The sequence below is a fragment of the Spea bombifrons genome, chromosome 5, assembly GCF_027358695.1.
Source record: "Spea bombifrons isolate aSpeBom1 chromosome 5, aSpeBom1.2.pri, whole genome shotgun sequence".
Classification (NCBI taxonomy): Eukaryota; Metazoa; Chordata; class Amphibia; order Anura; family Pelobatidae; genus Spea; species Spea bombifrons.
The window spans coordinates 40,589,946-40,611,882 of record NC_071091.1 but is presented as its reverse complement, the minus strand read 5'-3'; the positions used below and the strand labels follow the sequence as shown (position 1 = coordinate 40,611,882).

The window sequence follows — 21,937 nt, the reverse complement described above, 5'->3', positions numbered from 1 at the left end:
GTTGTAGATAATGATCTTCGATGCTGACCAATGCAATTTACCTCATCAAACCATATATTTTTGAAAATTAGACACCTCAAGGTATTTCTAATGCTGGTATTTTAACCCTTTCTATGCACTAATTCTACTACCACCCTTTGTCAAACTTTGTGGTAGTGGTTTATTTTGTGTTTTTTTTTCATTACTAAAATTGCGCTTCAGGTATAGATTTACAGCTCTTGATATATGTCACTTTCTTTTTTTTTTTTTTTTATTATCAAACATATAAATTAACAAGCGGCAGCCTCTTAATCAATATCAATAAAACATTGACAATCATTTCCACATCCACATATATAGATATGTCTATCTTATATTATTACTGCCACTACAAACTCTGTTACATCTTAGGGAAGTAGGACAGATTATTCATAAGATATCCTCTGGCCTCCTATCCCAATAAGACAACAAAGAAAACAACAAAGGAAAGTAGTAATGAAAAATAGTAAATACATAAAAATAAAAAAAAAATAAAAAAATAGAAAATGTAGAGGGTTTTACCACTATCATACTATCCAATCATACCATTCATCCCTTCCAGTCATCACTTCGGGCTTATCTTTACACATAAATTGTTATCCCTTTATACATATAGCCTCAATAGAGGTCGGGTTGTTTAGCCAGCCAAGGTCTCCACACTTTTTAGAATTTGTATAGTTTCTGTTGCGCTTGATAAAAACCCCGCTCCATCATACATTGATAATAAATTTGATTTATGACATGATCTATACTAATTGATCTTTTTTGTAACCAATGTCTAGCTATAATTATTTTCATGGCCAATAGGCATTGAATAATCAAAGCTTTTTGATTAGTAGAAATGTTAATCTAATTCATGTGTAACAAAGCCTTATTGAGCGTAGGATATATATAGCTATTCAAAGTATCCGATATAATCTCAAATAGTTCCTTCCAACTGTGTTGTAATAAATTGCAGCTCCACCAGATATGCACATAGGTGCCTTTTTCCAGTCCACATCTCCAACATATATGGTGTTATGATTAGATTTAGCCAATTTCTCAGGAGTCATGTACCATCTTAACATAATCTTGTAGTGGAGTTCTATCATATTTAAAGAATGTGTAAATTGTCTAACTTCCACTAAACTCTTTATCCAGTTTTCCTGCTCCACTTGAGTGTAGATCCTGTTGCCAAGATTTTAACGCGCAATTTTCAACTGGTTTTTCTGTTTCCTCTAATAATAAATACCACTTCCTCATACCACTATTAATTATTTCTAGAGAGAACATATCTATTATCTTATGGCATATATTTGATTTTCCTCCCTCATATAAATGAGTATTTAAATAATGCCTTATTCTATATATATTGAAAAATTCAGAATTATCCAACTTAAAATCTTCTTTCAGGCGAGCAAAGGAATTTATCTTATTTAAAGTGTATATATCTTTTATTCCCATATTTCTAAAATTATCCCAGTTTTTAAGACTTAATTGTCGAATATTAATTTGAAGAGATTCCAGAGGTGCAGATGTTATTATTTTATTATTCAAGCCTACTCTATGTTTGAAAAGAGTCCAAAACTCTATCGCACTTTTTAGAGAGATAAGTAAAGTATTTATAATTAATTTTGTGCAATCTTGATGTTTCCATAGTAGGCATTCTAGATTCCACATTCCTGTCAGTTCTTGTTCCACAAGGAACCAATCCTCTTTATGGCTGTTTTTATACTGTAACTTCATTATATGTGTTAATATACTAGCCTTAACATATCTTTCTAGGAATGGTACGTTTAGTCCTCCTTTGGTTTTACTGGCGTATAGAATTTTTTTGGATATTCTAGGTTTTTTGTCTACCCATATGAATTTTTCAATGTTTTTTTTGGAACATTTGAATCCACAGAGAAGGAAGTTTAATAGGAATCATTCGCAGTAAATAAAACCATTTTGGAATTATGTATGATCTTACTACATTCATCCTGCCCATCCATGATATAAACAGCCCTTTCCAATCTGCTATTTGTCGCATTAATTGATCACGGAGTTATATTAAGTGGTATAATAATTCCTAAATATTCAAATTTTGTAGTCTCCCATATGAAATCATATTCTCTTTCTAATCTTACTTTTAACTGTTCCGCCAGGTTCACTATAACTGCTTGGGTCTTATTTGTATTTAATTTGTAATTAGATAACTTACTAAAATTTGTAATTTCCTGCATCAGTTTCCCTAGCGAATTTACAGGGTCGTACATAGAGATTAATATATCATCTGCATATAAACTTATCTTATTTTCAACATTTCCGATTACCAAACCTCTAATTTCTTTATTATTTCTGATCCTAGACGCGAAGGGTTCAACGGTAAGGATATATAAAAGGGGTGATAAGGGACAGCCCTGCCTGGTGCCATTATATATTTTGATCCAGTTAGAACTAAAACCTTGTCCTATCACCTTGGCGGTCGGATTGGAATACAATGACAGTATCGAATCAATAAACCCCCTCTTAAAGCCATAAGCATGCAATGTTTCTTCAAGGAACAGCCAGTTGACCCCATCAAAGGCCTTCTCGGCATCCAGGGCCAGAAACAATGATGGTACTTTGTAAGAATAGACAAATTCTACCAAATCAATAATTTTTCTTACGTTATCATTAGATTGTCTTCCCTTCACAAATCCGGTTTGATTTCGATCTATTATCTGGGGGCATATCATCTTTAATCTCTCGGCCAATATAGCTGAATATATTTTTGTATCGATATTAATTAAGGAGATAGGTCTATAATTAGATGTATACGTCTCATCTTTCCCTGTTTTAAGAATGGGAATGATAGTTGCTTCTAGCATCCCATTTGGGAATATCTTCATTGTCCGAATATCATTAAATATATTAGTCAGATGGAGTGACAGTTGTTTTACTAATTTCTTATAAAACAGGGCTGTGGTCTGGGGCTTTGTGTATTTTTAATGCTTTTATTGCTCTGGAAACTTAATTCTCTGAAAAAGGGGTATCCATTTGTTCTGCTAAATCCTCTGAGATTTTTGGTAACTTTGAATCTATTAAATATTTTCTAATTTGTTCCCTCTCTTGATTTTGAGCTGGGATATTATATAAATTAGAGTAAAATTCTCCAAAAACTCGTCCAATATCTTCAGGACTAAATACATAGTCATTGCCTTTTTTAATTTTATAAATTCTGGCTTTTAATTTTCTTTTTTTTAGTTGGTTGGTAAGAAGTTTTTCTGCTCTGTTCCCAGAATAATAGAATTTTTGTTTCATTTTAATTAGGTTACAGTTTGTTATATTTAAAAGGCATTCCTCAATCTCTTTTTTTTATTTTGATCATGATTTTTGATTTTTTATTTTGATTTTTCGTTTCTTTTCGTTCTATTCTGAACATCTCTCTTGATGAAATAGCCTCTCATGACACATTTATATACTGCCCATACGTTTCCCAAACTAATATCATTAGTGAGGTTTTCCTGAAAAAACTGGGCAGTCTTCTGTGTAATAAATTCTAGACCGTCTTTATTCAATAGGGAGTATTCATTAAGTCTCCAAAGCTGTAAATTTCGTTTGTACTTTATTTATCTCAAGGCATACTGGGTCAGACCAAGCAACATTTCCTATCGATATTTTTTTGCACTCCTTTAACGATTTAGCATTAGTTAGGATCAGGTCTATCCGTGTAAATACCTTATGACATTGCGAGAAATAGGTATAGTCTTTATCAAAAGGTCTTATAGATCTCCATATATCATACAATTCATTTTTTCCTAACGTTTCCTGAAAAGCTTTTGACATCCTAATTTGATTAGACCCTTTAAATTTTCGAGTGCTTGTACTATCACATTCATAATCTAACACACAATTGAAATCACCCAAACATATAAATGTTCCCTGTATATATTTCTGTATTTTTTGTAATGTGGTATTAAGGAAATGTATCTGTTTATTATTTGGAGCATAAACATTTAATATAGAAAATACTTTATCATCTAGTTTACATACTATAAAAACAAACCTAGCGGCTAAATCCTTTTGTTTATAAATAACCTCCAGTAATATTGTTAGATATCAGACTAGCAGCTCCCCGTTTTTTTTCTGAACTAAAGATGAATATTCTATTACTGCGTATTTCTTATTATTTAATCTGTATATATCACTACTTTTCAAATGTGTTTCCTGGATACAGCACACATCTATATGCTCTTTAGTTATGTAATCATATAAGGAGTGTCTTTTACATGGAAGGTTAAGGCCTTGTACATTCAGTTTGGTTATTTTGATCAAATCATCCCTTTTCCCTATCATTTATTATTATTACTCCATAGGCTTACCCATTTCAGAAACGCCCGATCATTCTTCTCCAAACTCCACATACTCTCTTGACTCATATACAACTCACTCATACAACCCTTACCATTATACATTAAAGTGGACACCATTGTACTCGTTACACCGGTAGGAAAAAGCCCCCAAAATTTAGCCGGAGTTACAGTACGTCCACAAGATGAGACGCATAGCAGGAGTGAAATAGTATCCATCTTGTATGGAAAGGAGAGAAAGAAAAAAAAACATTTACCCATAATGTGTGTCTCGACCCATTTCATGTAAATAATATCCCAAACTAATGCATAACGTTCTATATAGCTTTATGTGTATTATGTGTGTATATATCTTTGTGTGCCTATTTCCTACTACTCACCCTAATAATTATCTCTTTCAATTCAATGGAGATATTCCCACCATAACTTATTGTGACCTCTCTAACGTTTTAGTAGGTAATTGATATATGATATATATCTCAGCCATTTCGTTAGAGTAGATGGCTTCCCCTAAGTGTCTATTATTCCATTATTACCAATATCTATATATATCTGTCATATACCATACTGTTTTTGTGAAATTTACTGTGTCTATGTCCTTCCAGTCTCACTAGTATATATAATATTCGTTTAAGTGAAATTATTCAACCCATTCCTTTTGTAATCATCCTATCATTCTGATAACTAAATCCCGTGATGTGTATCTAAACCCGTTTTGTTTAGGTAAATAACTTTCAATAATTATCTGTTATTCTATTATCTTCAATACCTATCTAATAGGACAAAAAAAAATAAAAAAAAAAATCCTTTCCTTAATAACATGCTGTACAAATTTACATAGGATTATCCTTTAACCATTGCTTAACTTCTTCAGCAGTAGACATCTTAATTAATTGTTTTCCCGTTCTAATAATCATTTTAACTGGGAAACCCCAGTTATAATTAATTTTACAGTGTATGCCGGATGTTGATTCCCCAGGGAGGGGCCAGACATGGCCCCTGATGCCGATCTTGGTGCTGCTGAATGCCTTAACATCGAAACATTAGAGCAACACCGTTTAAGCAAAGAAAGCGACGTTCACTTTCTAAGCTTGTTTAATGAAATGACGTGCCAGGCATGCCATTGTTCGTTAAGTGACAGTCTTTGCATGACGTCAGTGGCGACTCTAGAAACAATATATAGGGGGGGCACTCAAGATGCCACAGTCAAACTGGGGGGACATTAATAATTTCCACCATTAAATCATACCACTGAAAAAAAAAACACACACACACACATATATATTAATATATATATATATATATATATATATATATTGCCAAAAGTAATGTGCTATGGAATGATACTTTTGTTATTGGACAATACAATACTTGATCATTCAACATGGGATGCCTGAAGCCACAATTTAGTACGACTAATCCTTGAAATCCTTTAAACCAACACAATACCTTAACTTTTCCACTAAATTATTTCAGGGCCTAATATTACTCCCTGCTGCCGATATATATATATATAAATATTAGACCCTGCTGCCGATAGCAGGTATAGATCAACACATTAACACACAAACCCAGCTTTGCATGTATAGATCAATTGAAATTCACTTGTGATCTCAGCACTGAAGGTATATATCAAATAAACAGAATCAGACATACAAATCCTGTATTTGCAGGTATACAATAATAATATATGAAATGTAGCTTTGCAGGTATAGATCAAATCAATACATGGAAACAGCATTGCAGGTATTAATCAACTGAACAAGACATACAAACCCTGTATTTGCAGGTATACATAAATAATGTATGGAAACATAGCATAGCAGATATGGATCTACAGAAGAACACACAAACCAAGCTTTGCAGGTACAGATCAATTGGAATTCACATAAAAACACGGCATTAAAGGTATATTTAAAACCCCCTAAATTACAGGCATAGATCACAGGTTGCACACCCCAAAGTCAGCCCTGGCGTCCACACTGCACACATAGAACCTGGCCAGCACCCAGATAACACACATAAGATTTGCCATCTTTGTCCCATATACACCCTGCCTGTGCCATCTTGTTCCCCAAGGCTCAAACATCCTGCTAGTGCCATCTTTGCCCTTCCACAATTATACATCTATGATACACACAAACACATTAACTCATGCTCTCCCTCATTCAGACAATTCATCCATTTTAAGAAACTACACCCCTTGGAGCTTCAAATGAGGGGCTACATGTATTTCTAGGACAAAAGTTGAGTGCACAAATAATGATGGAATATGTCGCTTTGGCTTGAAAATATGTTTTTTCTAACCATAACGACATGTTCATTTGTGTCTTGCGCACTCCAGGTTTGTACTAGAAACACATGCAGCCCCTCATTTGATGCGCCAAGGGGTGTAGTTTTTGCAAATGTGTACTTTTTGTGCCATAATTTAACTTCCTACGTGAGCAGTAATGTCACGTCAAGGCTTCAACCCTAATTACTGATCATTCACACGCCTTTCATATCTCCATTCACTCACAGAAGCACACGCCATTCTTTCCATACATTTACTCACAGTAGCACACACCATTCTTTCCCCTTACAATCCCAAAGAAATGATGGTAAAGGGAGAAAAAAAAATCACTTTTACAGCAAAATTAAGTTTTGCAGTAAAAATGCAAGGCGCTCCAGGGATGATATGGTTACTCACGTACCGCACAGGCTAAATGGCTGATTTTAATAATATTTGCAGTTCATCAGGATTTCAAAAATTGCCTCCCTCTACCGTTGGCTAAATTTAACCCCATGATCAAAGGGATCATAGGATTAAAAATTAGTATCGGCCATTTTTAAAAAGGGAATGTGACTTTTTATAGCTATATGATCGCTGTGGTAACATTGGCTACCACAGTGATCATTTAGCTAGAATACTTAAACTTTTTTTTTTAAAGTTAAACTACTTTATGTTTAAATAATTTAATTTGGGGGTCTCTAGGCAATTTTGATCTTTTTTTATCTGCCTTTAGAGACCCCAAATCATTTTTTTTACATTTTTATTTTTTTTAACTTAATATTTTTTATTCTTTTTTTACAATCTATATACCGTTGGAAAGGTGAGGCGATTACCTTTCAAACGGTATATGTTGGGGGTATGTAGCTGCTTAGATGCCTGAGATACAGGCATCTAAGCAGCATGCCCCCATACCTCTTTAACTGACAATTGTCAGTTGTTAATAAAGTTGCACGGTGACGTCATCGCGTCATTGCGCGAGACGTCACCAGGCAGATCGGGTGGCCCCGGTGATGCCTTCAGTGTGAGGGCCAGATCGCCGGGGTAGGTGGTGATGGGGGTCCACAGACCTCCATCAAGGTAAGATAGTGCTAGTGACGGCATGGTGCCGTCGTTAGCACCTGACTGGGACTGCTAGCGACGGCACCATGCCGTCGTTAGCAGTCAAGGACTGTCCTGGGTGGTTATAAATTCGGTGGGGGGGCAACAGGGGGGGGCAAGGAATAACCTAGGGGGGGCAATTGCCCCCCTGTAGCGACGCCACTGCATGACGTTCCTGACCCGTCAATGGACGTTAAGGGGATAAAATTTAAAATGGATCCTCCTTTTGGGACTAAGAAAAGGAGGGAGGGGCAGGCTCCATCTACCACCACCACCAGCAGCAGTTTTTCTGCTGACCTTGAGCCTCCACCTTCTCCACTACTACTATCTCACCACCAACAGCAAAAGCTACGAAATCTGGTAGAATAAAAAAAAAAATAGCAGTGCTGCTACCATTTCTATGGCCGGTACACCTGTTTGCACTGACACAGTTACCACTGCCACCACCAGTACTGTAACTGTGCCAATAAGAACAACCACTGTTAGTAGCAGTGTAGAGAGCCTAGAGATGGAGAGTGAGATTACTGTGCCATCTCCCAATGTTTGCAGCACTAATCCTGTTGCTGCTCATCCACCAAGGGCAGTAGAAGCAGCACCTAAAAGGGTAGAGTCAAAGCCTCTCCGCGCCCCAATTTGGGAGCACTATGAAAGTGTAGAAGAAGGGCGCTATGAAAAGTGCAAACATTGTGGGAAGCTAATCAGCAGAGGGAAAGTGTCTGGACATTTCACCAGTGCTGCGATGAAGCATCACCTCAGCACTCAACATAATGCTGTGTTATTCGGGAAAGAGGCAGAAAAACGTAAGGCAGGCAGCATAGCTGTTGGCCGCGGTACTACTACAACAACTAGTACTATCTCCAGAGAGAGTGGAAAAACCCCAAGAGCTGCTTCAGAGCCAATAGCAGCTACAGCTAGTGCTGGTAGCCAAAGACCAAGACAGGTTGCTCCAACAAGACAGGTTGCTCCAAGACAGGTTGCTCTCACCCTGGAAGAATTTGGGGCATTCCACTCCAGGAGATCAATGTCCAAACAGCAGGCCAATAAAATAACTCGACTTATTGGGCAGTTCATTGCTGTTGGAGGCGCCTCCTTCTCCATGATTGAAGAGGAGTCTTTCAAATTGGTGGCAGCTGTGGCTCCACAATACACAGTTCCCTCACATCCCACTTTCAGTAGGAATATTGTCCCCTCACTCTATCGCTCCTGTTTTTCAGCAGTAAAAGAGGAACTTTCCATGGCTGCTGGTCAGTGTGTACATTTCACAACAGATTTGTGGAGTGCACCTAGCGGGCTGCATGCCTTTCTTTCCTTGACAGCACACTGGTGGCAGCCCGGTGTGTCTAAGAAAGCTACTGCAGCAAGCTACCAATCATTCCTTCTCCATGAAGAAGTGATGGATTAAAAGCACACCTCCGAAAATATTCTGCATGCAATAAGGAAAATGTTTTCCCTTTGGGTGGGAGCTGAGGCCTTTTCTATTTTTCAATCATCTACTTTTTCTTTGGAAATCTTGCTTTTTCCTTGCTTTCATTTCCTTTTTTCCCTCTGATTCACAACCAACCAAACATAACACAAATACCTTCCAACAGTCCCGAATTTCCCGAGAGTCCCATTTTTTGCATCCTGTTCCGTCAACTTCGGTAAGTATGCAAATGTAGGTAAAAAAATAAATAATAATAAAATAACTTTAATAATATAATAAAATAAATATAAGTAATGAACCCCTTATTTTTAATAACACCCATTAAATTTAAAATAGGATAATATAGATCTTTAACCAAACCGGTGCACTACTACTATCCTTAACCTTATATTAACCCTAACAGTCCCTAATTTCTCATGACAGTCCCGTTTTCTTTTTCCAGTCCTCTCTTGTCAAATTCGGGTTGTTGGAAAGTTTGCCAATGGTCTCTCCAGGCGGAGTTTTGCCATCAGGAGTTAAAGGTCTGTTCAAGCAACTCTACTGGTTGCCAGTTGGGGGCTCGTCTGCCAGAGGAGGCCCTTGCAGGCGACCAATAGAGTCTCTCACACGGACTTTCAAAATCCTGACGCCAAAGCTGCTACATAGTGCGTACTGCGTTAACCCCGTATTAACTCCTTCAGCAAAAAACGGAGAAAAAAACAAACACGAAGAATATACACGAATATTTGCCCGAACCGAACACAGGAACGGGTGAATATTTGGCTGGCCAACTCTTCGAATGCGAAGAGTTGGCCGGCGCCCAAATCTAGTTTTTATTATATTGGTACATTGATTTTTATTGGCAAGATTTTATTAATTTAATGTTTCAATTGCATGCTACCCTCTACAAAGAACTGCGAATAATTGCTGATTAACATTACATTCCCAGCATCTATCACAATGCACAGTGATATAACCGAGATGCTTATTTTCATTTTAGCAGTCTCATAAAACACACAGTTACCTTATTGCTAAATCTTGAATTTCTTGGGGTACAAACTTATACAAGGCAACGTAAGCATCCACAGGATCTGTATACGGAGGTGTCTGCAAAAAGAGATGGAATATGGCATAAATTCACACTAATTGGATATTTAATGTAAGGTATATATATATAGTATTGCAGAGTATGCGGTGATACCTTTTTTTATTGGACTAACAATATTTAAAAGATAAACTTTCGAGGGTTATCCTCTCTTCATCAGGTCTGAAGCAATACTGATCAAGATGACAGAGGTTGTAACTTAAAACAAGTGATGGTATTAGGGAAGGGGAGGGAGGTTGAGTGGGGTGTCATAAATAATTGGCCTGGAGGTGAAAAATGCAGAGAGGGAGAGAGATAACCAAAGGACAGAACAAATAAACCTAGGGAAACCAATAACACATTAACACATCAGAGACAATAACAACAATTAGACACACATTGAACATTAAGATGAAAGTTCATATGAAGTTCTGGTAGTGGGCTGGAAACCAGAATCCAGATTAAGACCCTATTTTATGGTGTTGAAATATGTTATTTTCATCTCAAATAGAAAGGATAGGCGGGACAGAGACCAAAAATCGAGACTGTCCAGCCTAAATCAGAACAGGCATGCAGTCATATGCCTTCCATTCTGTCAGTTTCTTGATCTGTTGACGATCAACTTTTTGTGCAGCATCAACCATAGCTTCCCAGACACTGTTTAGAGAGGTGTGCTGTTTTCCTTCAGCATAAATCTTTGGTTTAAGAAGGGCCCACAAGTTCTCAATAGGGTCTAGATCAGATGAGGAAGGGAGCAATGCTCTTTTTTCATTTTTAAAGCCTTTACTGGCTAGCCACACATTGGAGTACTTGGATGCATGTGATGGAGCATTGTCCTGCATACAAATCATGGTCTTCTTGAAAGACGCATAGTTTTTCCTGTACCACTGCTTGAAGAAAGTGTCTTCAAAAAACTGGCAGAAGGTTTGGGAGTTGAGTTTGGGTCTATCTTCAACCCAAAAAGTCCAACTAGCTCATCTTCGATAATACCAGCCCATACCAGTACCCCTCCTCCACCTTGCTGGCGTCTGAATTGAAGTGGAGCACCATGCCCATTACTGATCCAGCCACGGGCCCACCCATATGGACTGTCAAGAGTCACTCTCATCTCATCAGTCCATAAAACCTTTGAAAAATCTGTCCTCAGATATTTCTTTGCCCAATCTTGACGTTTCAACTTATGTGTCTTGTTTAGTAGTGGTGGTCAGGTTTCAGCCTTCTGTACCTTGGACATGTCTCTGAGCGCTGAATACCTTGTACTTCTGGACATTTCAGGTAGGTTGCAGTTCTGGAATATGACAGCACTGGAGGATAATGGGTTCCTGGTAGCTTCATGTTTGATGCTTCAATTTTTGTCAGCTAAATCTCTTTTTCTGCCCATTTTGGAGCTGCCTAATAATTATGCACACCTTTACATAGGGTGTTCATCTTCTTAGGCCACACCTTCCCTCATTACACAAAATACACCTCATTCAAGTTCATTCTAAGTATTCAAGTTACAGCTTGGAGTTGGAAAATATGCATAAAACTGATATAGTCAAAACACTAATTTTTTAATAACTGTACACACAGTGTACAGACACACACACACCAATGGCTCTTGTTATTGATTTAAGTAGCTAGTGTTACCAATAGTCCCTTTTTCTTTTTATCTACGGCATCTTTATAAATAAAGTGAAAAAACCGGGACACATAACAAATGTGAAATTGCTAGTGTATGGTTGTAGTAAAATGAAAATAATATTCACATTTGGTTAGCCTATCCCCTTCATCAAGTTTACTTCTTATGCAAATTAAATATTCTTCATTCAAATGCCTGCTTAATGATCATATGGCCGTTGTATCAGACTAATCTTCACATACTGTAAACCATTTCTTATGATCCATACAAAATGGACCATGCATAAAGGGGTACAGACAGAGTTCCCCGTATCCCCTGCACATGGACTCCTACCCGACCTCCTCGCCCGGGTCCTGACAGTCTGTCTCTAAAAAATTGCAGTCTCCATCTTATATCTCCTCACTCATCTCTAAATACATTTCTATCCGGTCCCTCTGCTCATCCAATGATCTCTGTCTATCCTCTCATCTGAATTCTAGCTCTCCTACGTGCTTACAAGATTTTTCGAGTGCTGTCCCTATTCTCTGGAATGCCCCCCCGGCCTATCCGTCTTTTCCCCTGTCTTTGTTCCTTCAAAAAATCCCAACTTCTTTAAGGATGTTTACAACCTTGCATATTAATGCCCTCCCATGTTCTTTAGCTCGTTTTTCCTAGTTCTTCTCCTGCAATACTTATAGTAGTGTGGCTACTCCATTCCTACTTTTTACCTATTGTGTAATACACCCTAACTCCCTCTAGATTGTAAATTCTTCTGAGCAGGGCCCTCCTCACGTATTGTTTCCGTAAGTCAAATTGTAATGATATATACTACTTGTTATGTCCTTTCAACCCATTGTACACTGCTACAGAATTTGATGGTGCTATATAAAACAATAAATAATAATAAGTTAAGGTTCTTTAAACTCACCCCGTAGGGCTTAGTATACCGTATGACATGCTAGAAGATGAAGGCATTGACTTGTTTTTTTATGCATCCTTAATGATGGTTATATGTTCCTCTTACATTAAATTTACATACATAGTGCAAGTAATTTCCATAGTGGTAGGATGAATTCAAAATTAATAATTAATCTAGTCGGTTGAAAGGGGGGGGGTCAAACAGTAGGAGAGGACTGCTTGAATAAGAAGGAGTTGGTTGAGTTAGGTTGAGCTGTCAAGGTTGTTTGTTATTCACATGGCATAAACAGGATGCTGACTGAAAGTGTTATGAGAAAAGGTTGTATGCTTCTCAAAAGAGGTGGGTTTTCAGAAAGCTTTTGAAATTTGCATCGAAGGAGAAAATCTGACAGAATGGGGTTTAATAGGTTTAATCCTGGATGCGGGAGTGGGAAAAGGTAAAGATGGTAAAAGAGAGGTGAAGGTCACAAAAGCAGTGTATTGGGACATGTGGCACAGTGACAGAGAAAGTGTCAGGACTCGGGTGATCAGGTCGGGTAGAAGCCCATGCGCAGGGGATACTTGGGTTTCAGTCTGTAACCCACGGTGCATGATTATGCAAACAAAGACACCACAAGCAGAAATCCAGGTAATGCAGTGTATTTTATGTATATAACAGGACCAGCAAATAAGGGTAATAGTCTAAGCAAGAAATGTATGGCAAAATAAAATACCGGTAATAAGTCTTTTGGCAGGCAGCCCGCTTGGAAGGGCACAACAGACAGAGAGCCCGCTTGGAAGGGCACGACAGACAGAGAGCCCGCTTGGAAGGGCACGACAGACAGAGAGCCCGCTTGGAAGGGCACGACAGACAGAGAGCCCGCTTGGAAGGGCACGACAGACAGAGAGCCCGCTTGGAAGGGCACGACAGACAGAGAGCCCGCTTGGAAGGGCACGACAGACAGAGAGCCCGCTTGGAAGGGCACGACAGACAGAGAGCCCGCTTGGAAGGGCACGACAGACAGAGAGCCCGCTTGGAAGGGCACGACAGACAGAGAGCCCGCTTGGAAGGGCACGACAGGCACACAGCCCGCTTGGAAGGGCACAAAGCAGGGAGTCCACAAAGCAGGGAGTCCACAAAGCAGGGAGTCCACAAAGCAGGGAGTCCACAAAGCAGGGAGTCCACAAAGCAGGGAGTCCACAAAGCAGGGAGTCCACAAAGCAGGGAGTCCACAAAGCAGGGAGTCCACAAAGCAGGGAGTCCACAAAGCAGGGAACCAGGAACAGTACAGGTGCAGAGCCACAGCAGGAAGGTCCATAGACTTCAATACAAAGGCTCTGACTGAAGGGCAGGGCAGGTTCATAAAGGCAGGGTAATCCAGATAACAAGGCCCAGCTGGATGTATGGACTAGGGCTCAACCCAGGTAACAAGGCACACCTGATCCCAGTAATTGAGTTCTGAGTGCTCCAGAGGGCGGAGGGTGGCCACTAGTGGTAGCAGAGTTCTATACAACAGGTATGAAAAAGCGATGGTTCAGGCAGTGAAAAAGTGGTTCCTGACAGAAAGATTATTGTAGTTGCTCGATTATAAAACAACCCCCCCCCCAAATTTTAATATTAATTTAGAAAAAAAAGAAAAAGCCTGAATATAAGACTACCCTATAGGAAAAAAGTTTTACTAGTAAATATTAATTCACATGTAAACTATTAATATTTAATATAAACTATGATTGAGAAAAAAAAAAAAGCCGGTGCTCAGTCATAGACAAGTGCCAGCAGTAGCAGAGGATGTCTGTGGGCATAGAGGAAGATCCAGGTCTCTTGCAGCGCTGCAGGGTATCTGAATCTTAGTCTTTTAGTCAGACCTCTATTTGAGGTCTGATTGAAAAAACCCTCGCCTCATAATCGAGCAAAGAGTTAATCCGGGCAGGATATCACAAGGTAGCGGATTAGTATTTTAGTTGTTTCTTGTGTGAGGAATGGGTGGATTTGGGAGATATTTTTCAGGTGAAGGCAGCAAGATTTGGTTAGGGACTGGATGTCAGGGATGAAGGAAAGAGCAGATGGTGGGATTACCATAAGGCATTCATGACGAAAGCATGCAGGGTTGTCATGACGACACACGTCTTTTGACATAACATCACAAAAGTGCCAAATTCAAAGGTATTTAAACCCTGACCTCACTTTGCTCGGGTATCAGCTGGTTCTACTCCCTGTATCTCAGTGGTCTATTACTATTTGGATTGCTTGTGTACCAGACTATTTGCTTTTCTATTGAACCAGGATTCTTGCAGCCTGCCTTAACCTCGGCTTTGTGACCTGACCTGGATTTCTGCATTAACCCTTCGGATACCTCACCTTGTTTTTCTATTGTATGATTTTCTACTAATAGGAACCTACTCTGTTTACTGGCTCACGTACAGTATGATGGTGTCAATTTTGTTTTTAAAGTAGGTGGCAAGTTTTTGGGGAGAGAAGTTGGAAGGTGAGGGAGGTGCTGGGGGACAGAGGAGGGTGTGGAATGTGGGGAACAAATTGTTTAAGGTTATGGGAGACGGAGGAGATTAATAAAATAGGGTGTTTGGCAATATGGAGGGCGGATGTATAGGAACGGAGCATACGTTTGTAATATTAAAAGTCTTCATATGAGTAAGACCTCCTCACTCAGGGGTATGTGAACATCTATGGAAAAAATGGGTGTGGAATGTCATGGCTGAAGCGGACACCGTGGAGGGTGGCCCGTGTACAGTTAGAGGAGCGACCATATCTAAAACTGAGGCTAGCATATGGTTATACTGGGCTGTGGCAACATCAGGATAGGAGGAGATAGAGATGCATGAGAGAAGTGGCTGAAGTGTGAGGTGTTAATGTCATGGAGGTTTCGGTAGGTCTTTGGTGGTTTTTATAAGTAGAGGAAGTGTGGGAGGTATGGTAAGATTACATTTTAGCAGACTGTAGTCAGACAGAGAGAAAAAGGAGCGTAACAGCTGTTTGGGGACCCCAGGTGAGGATGGGGCGTCACTTGGTATATTGAAGTCACCCAGGATTAGTGTAGGGATAGTGGAGGAAAGGAAGTGAGACAGCCATGCAGCAAAGAGATCAACAAATTGGGAAGTAGGCCCAGTAGGCCGGTAGATCACAGCAAAATGCATGGCAATTGGGGAGAAGAGACAGATAGAATGTACTTCAAAAGACGAGAAGGAGAGGGAGGGAATTACTGGGAATTAGTGCAGCAGGAGGAGAGGAGGATGCCCCCCTTCTATATCCAGGTCTAGATGTATGGCTGAAGTGTAGACCACCATAAGAGAGAGCGCAGGAGACGTAGTGTCAGAGGATGTTAATCATGTTTCAGTCAGTGCAAGGAGACTGAGGTGATTAGAGATAAAGAGCAGCAGTGAGTTTGTTACACACAGAGCATGGATTCCAAAAAGCACAGGAGAAAGATGTGAGTTGTGGTGGACTGGTTTGAGATTGGAAGGATTGCGGTAGTTTGTGTTAGTACGTAAAGTGTGGTTTGAATGGTTGGTTCAGGGTTTGATTCAGTGTCACCTGAGCATGGAAGTAGGAGGATACAGAGCAATTACAAGTGGGAATGAGATTTATGGGAATGGATTGCCTTAACCTCAGATTGGTTAGGGGTGCAGAGGGTTTGAAAGAAGGAGAGAAGGGCATGTGAGTCGAGGTGGGGTGATGGCAGAATGGAAGAAGACATGTGGATAGTGGAGGGGTGAAATTTGTTTGAGTAGTAGGGGTGCAAAGAAAAGGAGTTAAAACAGTGGTCATACTTAGTAGCTTTGTCTGTATCACATATTCAAGGTGACAACGCACCAACATAGTATAATATACACTATCCTATTTAAATACTTCAGTAACAATCCAAAGGCACATGTATTCTGATTTCAACGCAAGTTACTTTGCAAATTTGAGATCATTAAATTGATATCTAAATGGCAAGTTGCAACAAGTCACTTCTATTCAGTAGCGTACCTAAAGGGCGACGGGGTGCGATCCACCCCGAGTGCCACTCATCATGGGTTCCTGCTCCCGCTGGGCGGGGAAAGAGTTTCATCACACAGCAGTAAGCTGCGAGCCTACATTAGGCTGGCCCCCAGACCACAGGCTTCAGGGGTAGAGGTGGCACAGGCAGACTTTTTTAGGGGCAGCGGTGGCACAGACAGGCTGCTTCAGGAGCAGCGATGGCACAGACATGCTGCTCCAGGGGCAGAGGTGGCACAGGCAGGTTGCTTTAGGGGCAGAGGTGGCACACACAGGTTTAGGGGGGCAGCGGTGGCACAGGCAGGTTGCTTCAGGGGCAGAGGTGGCACAGGCAGGTTGCTTCAGGGGCAGCGGTGGCACAGGCAGGCTAAATTAGGGGCAGAGGCCTACCACCTCAATGTCTGGCTTAGCGTATAGTGATATGCTGTACCATATCTGTTCAGCAAATGTTATTTAGTTAAACTTATTTAATTTATTTATTAATATTTATATTATATTAAAATAATTAAAAATATATATTTTTTCAGATTCTTAGTTTTTTCCAGTTGACATACAGTTTACAAATGTGTGAAATAAATATTCTTGCGCATGTACATGTGGGAAAAAATATATAATAGTGTAATAACGTAGAAAAAAGGTAATGAAATGTGTGATATGGATACACTCACAAACACATGGTATCAGAGGCTCTTCAGAATAAAAATATTTTCTTTATTTCCTCCATTAATCTAAAATGAATAAAATAGAAAAACCCAATGGTGCAGTATCTTCTTATGGTGTTTGATAAAAGTCAGAATGCACTTACAGGATCGTAGAAACCCAAGAAACTGCTCCTATCAGATGGTGCCGTGGAAGTTCCTCCTCCTCTCTACTTCTCTCAACGCGTTTCGCCTTCTATGGCTTCCTTGGGAGAAAAATAATTTCAAGTTTTAGTCCGTGATAGGTTTCATGATGTCCGTAGGGATCTTCCGTCTATTTATAAGTCCTATCCCTTGTTATCCCGTCACAACTTCCGAGTGCATCTTCCGTGCGTCTTTATAAATAGACGGAAGATCGCTACGGACATCATGAAACCTATCACGGACTAAAACGTGAAATTATTTTTCTCCTGAGGAAGCCATAGAAGGCGAAACGCGTTGAGAGAAGTAGAGAGGAGGAGGAACTTCCACGGCACCATCTGATAGAAGCAATTTCTTGGGTTTTTTCCCTCTACCACCGGACTTTCTATTTTGAACAGCCTTATCAATTCTACAATCCTGTAAGTGCATTCTGACTTTTATCAAACACCATAAGAAGATACTGCACCATTGGGTTTTTCTATTTTATTCATTTTAGATTAATAGAAGAAATAAAGAAAATATTTTTATTCTGAAGAGCCTCTGCAGGGAGTCCACTTGATAAGGACACAAAGTACAGAGTCCACTTGATAAGGACACAAAGTACAGAGTCCACTTGATAAGGACACAAAGCAGGTAACCAGGAACGGTGCAGGTGCAAAGCCACAGCAGAATGGTCCACAGACTTCAATACAAAGGCCCTGACTGAAGGGCAGAGCTGGATGAAGTAGCCAGGATTCAATCCCGGAAACAAGGCGCAGCTGGATGTAATGATTAGGGCTCAACTCAGGTAATAAGGTACATCTGATCCTGGTAATTGAGTTCTGAGTGCTCCAGAGGGCGGAGGGTGGCCACTAGTGGTAGCAGATTGATATACCACATGTATGAAAAATCCATGGTTCAGGCAGCGAAAAAGTGGACCTTGACACTATGTATATGGGTATGTGGATATAGATGTGTATGTTTGAATGTATGTGAGCATGGATATCTATATATAGGTGTATGTGAGCATGGATGTCTATGTATAAGGGAATGTGAGCATGGATGTTTATGTATGTGGACATAGAAGTGCATCCTTCTATTTATGTGAGCATGTATGTGTGTGAGAGCATAGATCTGTATGTGTAAGTGTTTGGGCGTAAGCATGTACGAGTAAGTGGGGGGAGATGGAGTGTGTGTTAGCATGAATGGTGTGTGAGGGAGTGTGTGTTAGTATGTATACATTTGTGTAAGTGTGTTTACATATGGTGTCGGAGTATGTTGGAGGAGGGCAAGCAGCATTTTGGTACAGATGCTGTTTGGGACCAATATGGCACAGATAAGTTGTTGTTCGGGGTTTAGTATGGTACTGATTAGCTGTGTGGAAGCAAATGTGGCACTTGGACCTGTGGTCATGCCCCAATAATGCTATGATTTAGCAGAGCTTTTAATTCCTTAAAAGAAATGGGGAAGTGCTCCCTACTTCTGCTCAGAGGCCATGACCACAAGCACATCCTGTTAGAGGCAGTGGGGTATGGACCAGGCCATCCTACTGTCCAGTGATGTCAAAAAGGCATTTGATTTGCCCAGACCTACCTCCTGTAAGTATTAAGGGGCATGGGATTAGGCCAGTGTACAGTGGCATGGATCCTCACTCAACTCGGACTAAGTGAAAAGTGAATGGGCTTTTTTTCTAGCCCCGTCAGGGTTACCTCCTCTGGCTTTGGTATTCTCACTGGAACCTTATTGGTATCCTTTTATAATACCGTATTTGCTCGATTATAAGACGACCCTGATTATAAGACGATCCCCCAAAATCTGAATAGTAATTTATGAAAAAAAGAAAATGCCTGAATATAAGATGACCCTATAGGAAAAAAGTTTTACCAGTAAATGTTAATTCATCTAAACTATGTGAACAATGCTATGATTGAGAAAAATCATTTCCTGTTTTTATTTCCTTTTTTTTTTCAACCTGCCCCTCAGTTATGCACATCTGCCCACTCTGGAATTTAGGGGGTTAAAAGGCATATTATGGGGCAGAGTGGCATATAGGGAGGTATAAGGCATTTCAGGAGGCAGAGTGGCGTATAGAGGATTAAAAGGCATTTCTGGAGGCAGAGTGGCATTAAGGGGGGTTAAAAGGCATTTCACAGAGCACTCTGCCTCCCATTTAACACTCCCCCTCCCTCCTCCAAACTTACCGGAGCTTCTGAGTCCCCGGTTCGTAGTCCGGGCAGCGTGTAGAGCTCTACGCGATTCGTGTAGACAACTTCCGCTGCAGCCGGGAGGAGGCGCGTTTAGCAGCGGGGGTTGTCTGCGTCCAACTGTCAGAGATCACGGGGAACTCTGATCTCTGACAGCCGGGGAAGCTCTGTGCGATGGATGCAGACAACCCCCGCTGCTAACCGCACCTCCTCCCGGCTGCAGCGGAAGTTGTGTACGCGAATCGCGTAGAGCTCTACATCATGCTGCCCGGTGCTTAGTCCGGGCAGCGTGTACAGCTCTACACGCTGCCCGGGCTAAGCACCGGGGACTCAGAAGTACCGGTAAGTTGGGGGGTGGGGACAGGAGGATCCAGGTCCCCTGCATCGCTGCGGGGGATCTGGATCTTAGTCAGACCTAGTTGAGGTCTGATTATAAGACGAGGGCTATTTTTCAGAGCATTGGCTCTGGAAAAAAACCTCGTCTTATAATTGAGCAAATACGGTAATTCTGATTGGGGCATAGTGATGCTAGCTTTGTATGCTGATTAAGGTTTATGTTACATATTTCACTCCAATTGATTTTGGAGGTCTGGTCCCTTGGGGAAATACCCAAAACTACCAAATCACAGGTACTAAGTTTCTTCTATCCTTCGGACACACAGTGACTTTCCCCCCCAGATAAACGTTTCTTTTTTTGGTGCCCCTCACCTATACAATACTTAGATGCCTCAGCCCAGACATCAGACAACCCTATTTACTAAATTTTCAGCTATTGTGTTAAAACATTATACTACAAAAAATTTTAAAAGTGTCATTCACTAATGGCAGTGAAAACTGAATACATATGTACATACAATCCGTTATTCAGTCCCAAAACATTATCGGAAAATGTAGTATGTTAGAAATAATACCAGTGTCATAGACAGAAAATCAGATCAATCCAATGTGGTTAGTATGTTAGAATGAATCCCAGTGTCATAGATTTAGTCCAAGTATTCCTTTAAGTAAATCCAATCCAATATAAAATCCGTATATAAACTTGATCCTTCTTCTCCCACATCAAATGGAACCTGAAAGTGTATCTGTGGAGTAATAACCACGAAAACAATAAAAAAAAACAAATATAGTGTAGGATTGAAAAAAATCAATTGAATATATAAGATAAAAAATATATCACTCTAAAATAATTAGCTCAGTTTTCAAAAAAAACATGTACCAGGAAATCTGAATACAAGGTACAGCTCCACCGTGATATAAATGTAAATGTTACCACATCTAAGGCTCTGGATGCCCATGTAGGAACAGAGAGCAGCTTGTAGCTCGTACGGACCTTTAACTCTTGACGGGGCAAAACTCTGCCTGGGAAGACCATTTCCCTGCTCCAGGAGTTAAAGGTCTGTACGACCGACACTATTGGTTGCCAGCAAGGAGCTCCTCTGCCAATAGAGTCGCTCATACAGACCTTTAACTACTGACAGCAAAATCTCCGCCTGGGGTGGTCTCCCTGCTCCAGGGGTTTAAAGGTTCGTACGAGCGACCAATAGAGATGCTCGTACGGACCTTTAACTCCTGACGGTGAAGGAGTCAGAAGTTAAAGGTCCGTGCGTGTGACTCTATTGGTTGCCGGCAGGGAGCTGCTCTGGTAATAGAGTGGCTTGTACAGACCTTTAACTCCTGATGGCAAAATGTGGGACACAAACTCATAATAACCTTAGACTTCTAGGGTTAAAGTAAGGTTAAGGATAGTAGTAGTGCACCGGTTTGGTTTAAGATCTATATCATTTAATTTTAAATTTTAAAATTCCAAAGTAGGGGTGCCAGTTATAAAATGCTACATATACACTATATATATATATATATATATATATATATATATATATACTGCTCAAAATAATAAAAGGAACACTTAAACAACACAATGTAACTCAAAGTCAATCACACTTCTATGAAATCACACTGTCGACTCAGGAAGCAACACTGATGGACAATCAATTTCACATGCTGTTGTGCAAATGGAACAGACAACAGGTGGAAATTACAGGCAATTAGCAAGACACCCCCAATAAAGGAGTGGTTCTGCAGGTGGTGACCACAGACCACTTCTCAGTTCCTATGCTTCCTGGCTGATGTTTTGGTCACTTTTGAATGCTGACGGTGCTTTCACTCTAGTGGTAGCATGAGACGGAGTCTACAACCCACACAGGTGGCTCAGGTTGTGCAGCTCATCCAGGATG

General features: G+C 40.2%; 1 protein-coding gene across 1 annotated transcript in view; it reads right to left on the bottom strand.

The window, feature by feature from the left end:
• Window positions 1-21,937, bottom strand: part of STAC (SH3 and cysteine rich domain) — a 222,487-nt gene that overhangs the window by 43,626 nt on the left and 156,924 nt on the right. Inside the window, exon 8 of the mRNA XM_053468144.1 lies at window positions 10,128-10,210. Coding sequence (XP_053324119.1) covers window positions 10,128-10,210 — 83 coding nt within the window. The remainder of the gene's footprint in view (window positions 1-10,127; window positions 10,211-21,937) is intronic.